At 32.0% G+C, this 8,250-nt stretch overlaps 1 protein-coding gene across 1 annotated transcript; it reads left to right on the forward strand.

The window, feature by feature from the left end:
• Positions 1-283: 283 nt before the first annotated feature.
• LOC128547194 (uncharacterized) lies at positions 284-7,387 on the forward strand. The gene is made up of 2 exons (XM_053519075.1): positions 284-737; positions 2,314-7,387. Exon 2 carries the CDS (start codon positions 2,702-2,704, stop codon positions 4,523-4,525), a length of 1,824 nt encoding a protein of 607 aa, XP_053375050.1. The 5' UTR covers positions 284-737; positions 2,314-2,701; the 3' UTR covers positions 4,526-7,387.
• The last annotated feature ends 863 nt before the right edge of the window (positions 7,388-8,250 follow it).

An 8,250-nucleotide genomic window follows, 5' to 3' on the forward strand; every position in this document is an offset into this window, starting at 1 on the left:
CTTTTGTAGGCATTAATATGTGGTACTAGATTTCACTTCTTTTGGTGTAACATTTACATAAATTTTATACGTTAGGTATAACTAGGAGATTTACGCATTCAACTTGATAAACAGTACCTTTACATTTATTCAGAAATCTATTTATAACTTGTAAAATTCTTTACTCAGTGACGCCCCTCTATTATTTCTTCTCGAAATCCGCCCTTGCTTTATATTTGTAAACAGATGTTAATAGCTACTTTTAATCTATCTCAACGACAGCGCCATATGCCGTCATAACAATTACTACAGGATATTTTGTACCGCAGTAATACACAAGAAATAGTTCCTGCATGTCGCAGTAATCTCCATAATAAACTGCTTTAATGCTGACTGTGTTATGAATGAGTTATTATACTACAGCGTACGTATATTGAAAGAGTTTGTTCAATCTTTATGAATTACTTCAATGTTTGTTTGGAATTAAATTAAGCGTATTGTAAAATATCGGACGATCCCGCTTAAAGATATCAATGGAATACTTATATGTTTTTGTAAAATGCAATTATATTAACGTACGAGAAGAGGATCTAATCTGTGTATTTAATATTTTAGATTTTATTGTGAAATCGTATCACTTAAGTGACTGGTTAAGAGGGGGGAAAGAAGTGAAATTATGAGCGTGAAAGGAATATTTGAAATAAATCAGTTTAAATTGTGATTTAAGCACTAGCTTCTTGAGATAAAGAAAGGAAAAGGTAACTATGATATTTGGTTTGCTTAAACGCTTAGCCTTTAATGCATGTATTATTATAAGGTGTCAAATATGATTCACAAAATATGGTGTAGTTAATCCTGCAAAATAATTACATCTTTCTTATCTTATACATGATTTCAATTAACAGTTATAGGGAAAATTTATTGAATATTTTCATAGTAACATAATGCAATATCATTTGATGTAATAAACAAATGGTATTGAAACTCTGTCGAGATGGGAGTTATGTGTTGACAATACTCAGGACAACTGATATAAGATTATGTACCTTTAGACGGAACTCTTATACAAATGTTAGTAATTAAAATTTGAGAAACAGGGTCTCCAGCCCAAGATGTCCGACTTCGGAACCAGTGGTCATGAGTTTGAGCACCGCTCCTCTAACTTATCAACATTCGTATAAGAGTATTTTAGGTGCTTTACGCCTGAAATGCGGAAGAACCAACCAGAGACGCTTCTGGAAATGAATAGGAATGTCTTCTACATCTTTCACTATAATTAAAATTAAAAGAAAACTGGATGCATCGCCCATATGAGTTACCGGTGACCCCTAAAATAAGCTTAAAACACACACGCATTCTGTGTGTGATAAAGACCAATGCTATATGACTGCAATGAAAATCGGCTTCTTCGCCTATTAGACATTGTGCAATGTGTTTTGCGTTACGGTTACATACTTTACTATCTTCACCTACATCTTTAATGACAGCTTTATGAGCCTCCCTTTAAGTGTCTATTAATTTCAGACAATTAATTTGTCTATTTATTGACACACTCGTGTCAATTATACTTTTGTTGCTGTTCACATATTGTAACACGTTATGAAGAAGTGGTTACTTAATTATAGATACACATGCACTCATATTAAGATTACAGCAGGCATATAAAATCTATAAAGTATCTTTGTTCTGTAAGAGCTCTTAAACTCTCCCTCAACTGTTCTAAGAACGTAATTGTTTCGAATGATTTTACATTGATTTGAGATGTGTTTTGCAAATTGCGAATGCACGATAAAAATAAATTGAAATGATGATTTACTGTTTACGAAAATAACACAGTGCTATATTGAGTTATATTAATTTCCTGATTTAGAAAGGTGCCTGGAACAAAATTTAATTAAAACCAGTTATTTCTGTTGAAGGTTGTGTTTTGAGAAGGGTATATAAATACAGTTGCAATATATTATGTATTGATCACACCTTAACATTTCATAACTTTCCCCTTTGCATTACACGTGTCCGCAGTTTTACACATTCTTTTATGTATAAGCACATGAATGTAAACAAAAATACAACAATCAAAGAATAATAACATTAACCCAAAAAGTTACTAACCAGCTGTTACGTGTAACACTAATGAAAAGTAAAATATACAGCTCATTAAGGTTTGAAGCACACATTAATTTAACTGCACTCCCGAGTTGATATGCATTTTAAAGTTACCTAAAAACACCTCAAGCAAATTTTATTGATATTGAAATATAATCAATTTGTAATCTACCACGTCTTTTAACCTTGAAAGATGTAATTATTTATTTGAGTTTGCGTTTATTTCAGATACTGAAATCTCGAAAAAACACCTGGGCCATGTAGCCAGTTATAAAGAGAACTATCACTGTATCGACAAATTTCAAATATTGCTACATTCTACAGAGAGAGAACTATTAAACGATCGTTAGAGGTGATGTGACCTGTAAATAAAAAGCAACGTGAAACAGGGTGTTATGAATATATATAAGATGTAGCCATCCGTGATTTGATTTTAACTGATATTTAGCAGCGATTTGAAAAAGTGTTTTTGAATAGTTCATTTAAACGTGAATTATTGTGACAAAACGTGTGTAGGGATTAGACACAAGATTTTATGTAAATAATTGCCACAAATGGATATTTAACTTATTAGTTCTGATGAATAAATGAAATTATTTTTGGTTATTTTGTAATTATGAAATATATTTTTAAAATTCTAAACTTACTGATAATTCTTTTTTATATAAATATGACAATCGCAGATGAAAATGGGAATTTCTCGTCTTCAGAATCAAGTATTAAAGTCTCCGTTCCTATGACGTTGAGATCAATGAGTATTGCTGAAACGGAACAGAAGCAAAATAAAAGCGGTTATGCAGTAAACGAAAAGCTTAATAAGACAGAAAAGCCTATAAGTGCACTTACTGAAAATGAAAGTTTACAGGATGTCCTCACGTCGGAGTTTGATAACAGCACGGATGAAAGTAATGATGAAGTCGATGATATTCATTCAAGTTTTAATTTAGCAATTATACCAGCCGCAGCCGTCTTTGTTTTTGTAGTAATAATTTGTTTCAAGTGTTGCAAATGGTTACGACAATATACAAGGGGAGGTAACAAAGAAGAAAATTTCTACGCAGTAATCGTAACTGATGACTACAAAGAATACGGCCATATTGATATAACTTCTGAGTCAGCATCCACGGCTTGCTACGACACTGTATCGTCATATACTTCTTTTCTTAAACGCAGTGGCAACGAAAGCTCACTGAGCTCTCTAAGAAAATGGCAAAAAGACAGTATCAAAAGCAAGAGCGGTACGTCATCACCGTCTAAGACTGCGAAGAAAGGTGCCGGTGATGAATCGGCTATAAAGCAATTCAACTCCGTAAGTAGTACGGGAACGAAAATAGATAAAACAAATGGAGACTTTGATGTTAGGCTTCCTTCAACCTCTAGCGCGGAAACTGTCAGTGAGCAGTTGACAGATTCCCCTATCTTTAGACGTAATAATAGATTTAGAGTTTCATTCGTGACAGACGCAAAACCGTCGGCATCAGAAAATAAAACCCCTAACGGTAATATAAGACACGAGAAACTCATGCGTTCTAATTTGAAAAAGTCATCATCAACAGCAACATCACCTGAACATTCGTCGCTTAACATCACATCTGAAAGACCTCCAGAAGAAACAAAAATGGTCGATGTTGGTACACAGACTAACAAATCATTCAGGTATAGTTTACGCAAGACAAAAGGACATGTGAGCGATAGCGATTTAGATGAAAGACTCTTTTGTAGATTAGATACGAGCACTTGCATTGCATTGCAGTCAGACAAGAGTAAATGTGAAAATGATGGTGGTAACGATTTGAGTGAAAACAGTGATAATAGTAAAGCCGATAAATGTCTAAAGCGTTCCAGTGTTTCACTTGAAGAAGACAGAAAAAACTCACTTTCAACAGTTATTCCTAAGACCTCAAAATACCCGTTCGATACAAATGTAGAAGTGATTCATCACTGCAAACAAACAAAAGAATCAAATGAAAATTTAGATTTAGTTGACGATGTGTTTATAGAAGAACTGATAACAGATTCAACACCACACTGTTATAAAAACCAACTACCAGATTTCAGTTTCTCTTCAGAACCCTGTAATAGTGTAGAGAAAAGATGTGATGAACGTTTACTTGAAGGACTACCTCAACCTGAAATACATTTATGTAGCCATTGCAAAACCAGTATATGTAGTAATAGTGATGAACCAGTTTGTAACGAAGCCAAGCTACAAGTTTCAGATAAAAATCATGTGATTCAAACAATATGTGAAAAATGCCGATTAGTACATAAAGATAAAGAGAACGTTTCCTGCGAAACAGAAAAGGATAACACAGAAGAGGTTGATGTACAAAAACAGAGCAATGTCAAGGACAGTGATAGACCATCAAGCACAATTTCACAAGAAAGCAGCGGGTATGCTGAACTGTCTTCCAGTAGTAACTCCTCCTGTTCGAAATGAATGTCATGAAGCATATTAAAATTATATCCATTCCACATAATTTTTATATAAACGATGCAATATCTAACTTGCCTTATACATATACACATACATAGCTATTTATTTTCTGAATTAATACTCAATTTGATATATGCAGATGTTTTTGTAGCGATATTGGAAAAAATGAGGAATACAATTATTATTAAAATCATTTTGTATATTTGTTAACGTATACTTCAAAACTTTATTTTCCAATGATATATGAACATATGCGTATAATAACAAGTTTTGTATTGAATATCTAGTATTTCTTCTTACCTTTTAAAACACGCGTTCTGCATTTTTTTTGTTAGATTATAAGTTTTTTTTCTCCAAGTTTATTACTGCATTACTAAAGAGAAAATGGCACTGGCTGAGGGAGTACACGGCTAGTATAGGTATCGGGTCGGGCTCATGACTTTTGTGGTCGAAATCGCTTTAAATCATTTAAAACCACCGAAGGGGATGGTAAGCAGTCTAAAGTCAAACACTCATTTGATTCATCGGTTAAATGAAGTCAACTTTTTAACATTTCATACTAGACATCACGTTTTATGCAGAAAATACTTTTATACATACAAATGGCGATTTTACATAATAACTCACAATATTCTGAATTTAATTCTTATTCTTGTTGCAAAATATAAAATCGCTACTATTCAAATGTGCTATTGTGGTGCTTAACGCTTTAAGAAATTTTTTGTATGCTAAAATCTTCAAAGGGTTGTATCTTTTATAATTCATTTAGAAAGTAAATAGAACCATACATTTTTGGAAAAAGCTTCTAAGTCACTAAACAGATTGAACAAAGTTAACTTTGACTTAAAAAGAAATAGATCACTAAATAGAATAAAATGTTTTATTAATCATTCTAACACTTTTAAGATGTTTTTTATATAACCAAAGAAGGATTTTACCGTGTATTGTCTTGTCGATTGGAACACGTTTCGCACAATGACCTACTTTTGGCTATTCCGGTTTATTCACTCGTATTTAAAACCGCATTTTATTCCAGATAAGTATCCCTTCCTGATGTAGTTTGACCGTGTTAGAATGGAAATAGATTTAGTTTTTAAACAAAGCTTAGAGCTAAGGGTTACCCCTCGTCCCCAAAAGTTTCATTTTATCAAGAAAACATGACAAATAGAATTAGTGTCACAGAACTGTAAGCTTTACTATTTACGAGTAAAGTTTGCTCTTAATATATACTTCATGTGATTAATTGTGCTCAATACAATATCTATAGTATCATTGAATATCTATTTTGGTCCACTTTTTCTTTAAAAATAAGAAAACATGACAAATAGAATCAATGTCACAGAACTTTATGCTCTACTATTTATGAGTAAAGTTTGCACTTAATATATACTTCATGTGATTTATTGTGCTCAATACAATATCTATGGTATCATTGAATATCTATTTTGGTCCACTTTTTCTTTAAAAATAAGAAAACATGACAAATAGAATCAATGACACAGAACTTTATGCTCTACTATTTATGAGTAAAGTTTGCACTTAATATATACTTCATGTGATTTATTGTGCTTAATACAATATCTATAGTATCATTGAATATCTATTTTGGTCCGCTTTTTCTTTAAAAATAAGAAAACATGACAAATAGAATCAATGACACAGAACTTTATGCTCTACTATTTATGAGTAAAGTTTGCACTTAATATATACTTCATGTGATTTATTGTGCTCAATACAATATCTATGGTATCATTGAATATCTATTTTGGTCCACTTTTTCTTTAAAAATAAGAAAACATGACAAATAGAATCAATGACACAGAACTTTATGCTCTACTATTTATGAGTAAAGTTTGCACTTAATATATACTTCATGTGATTTATTGTGCTCAGTACAATATCTATAGTATCATTGAATATCTATTTTGGTCCACTTTTTCTTTAAAAATAAGAAAACATGACAAATAGAATCAATGACACAGAACTTTATGCTCTACTATTTATGAGTAAAGTTTGCACTTAATATATACTTCATGTGATTTATTGTGCTCAATACAATATCTATGGTATCATTGAATATCTATTTTGGTCCACTTTTTTTTAAAAAATAGTAAAAGCTATAGCTTTGAAACTTTCAACATTTGTTAATCATTTATAAGTAAATACGTAGGTCAAGAATCATTACTCTCACTTGTATTTGTCATGATTATGGTCTTTTATACTTAGAGTTTAATCTTTATAGCTGAAAATTGTTTTTATGTTCACCTTTTCTCATTACTATGAGAGCTATAGCTTTAAAACTTTGTACACTTGTTTATTATCAGTATATGTGTAAGTCGATCAATGATAATAACTCTCTTTTGCCTTTTGTCAGAATTATGGCCCTTTTTATCTAAGAAAAACGGAATGTTTTGATTAAATTGTTGTGCCACATAAAATCAGTTTTTAAGACATCATATGGTCTTTGAAATTCCAATCATTCGTTTTTTAACACATTGAATTGACTATCAAAATCGAAAGTTTACTATTGGAGCGCTATGCAGACACCACCAACTATTTTAAATAACTACATACATGTATAAAACAGTCTCCGCCTGTGTAACAACGGTTTGCATTATGAAAATGTTACGTCTGCCACAAGTATAAATTGAATGATACTTTTTTGTGTTTAACTATGATGATGTGTTCATTGAAATCAAGAATTGTATATTTACAGATACTATTTAACTACTGCAAATATTGTTTGCTGCAAATCTTTTTCTGGCAGTGATAATTTAGAAAAAGTGAAAGTCTTGGTTGCCAACTAACGTTTACTCTCTTACACCCACCCGTTCCCTTTTTCGGATATTAAAGAGCTTAAACATAGTTAATCGTTATCCAAAATATTCAAAATAAATATGTTATTTCGTGCCAAAGAACTGAAAAGTAGTTTGACAGCGAATACTTTTATATAAAATTCATTTGTCAATATAAGATTTGTTTTATTTCCACAGATTATGTCTAATGCAATTTGAAAACAGTTAAGAGGTTGTCTGTGCATTTGTATATATGTTTAGATATGTATAAATGTTCCTACGTTTACTGAATTTACAAACATACTGAACTGCTATGAGCAAATGGAAAAGGCACTTGCACCACAATCGGGAGCGCTATCAAAGGCGTGTCTTGTTAGTGAAGAGAGACCGGTTGTTTTGTCGCCAGCTAGATAAATATTTGTAACAAACTGCCAACCTGCCGGGTACTTTAAAAATAGGAAATAGGCAGTAATGTTGTTTAATCTCTGTAGGTTTTACATAAGCAAAGCACAGCTGACCCTTTCAGTATCGGTGAGACATTAATAAACAAACTATTTATTTTTGTTTTACACACCCACTCGGTGTGATGGAATTAAAACATACGAGTTGTAAAGATCAAATTCGATAGAGCTGTCAAGTTTCTAAGCTGAGGAATGTAAAGATCAATAATGTAACTTTCCGAACATAAGTAAACTGGTTTGTACAATTGGTAACCATGCCAGTCGTGTCAGACTTAAGGATAGAAGAAGGCTCAAAATGTTCATCCGTATGCAATTTAAGGAACTGGTGGTCACCTGAATACAACATGCGCTCGTCAGCAAGTTGAATAATTTCTTTACCTTGAAGTGATTCCAAATCAGCTATTACAAACTTATCGTCGTCTGTGAACATTTGCTTTAACATATTGAATCAAACAGAATCCGTCGAATCGTA

The sequence above is a fragment of the Mercenaria mercenaria genome, chromosome 12 (genome assembly GCF_021730395.1).
Source record: "Mercenaria mercenaria strain notata chromosome 12, MADL_Memer_1, whole genome shotgun sequence".
NCBI lineage: Eukaryota > Metazoa > Mollusca > Bivalvia > Venerida > Veneridae > Mercenaria > Mercenaria mercenaria.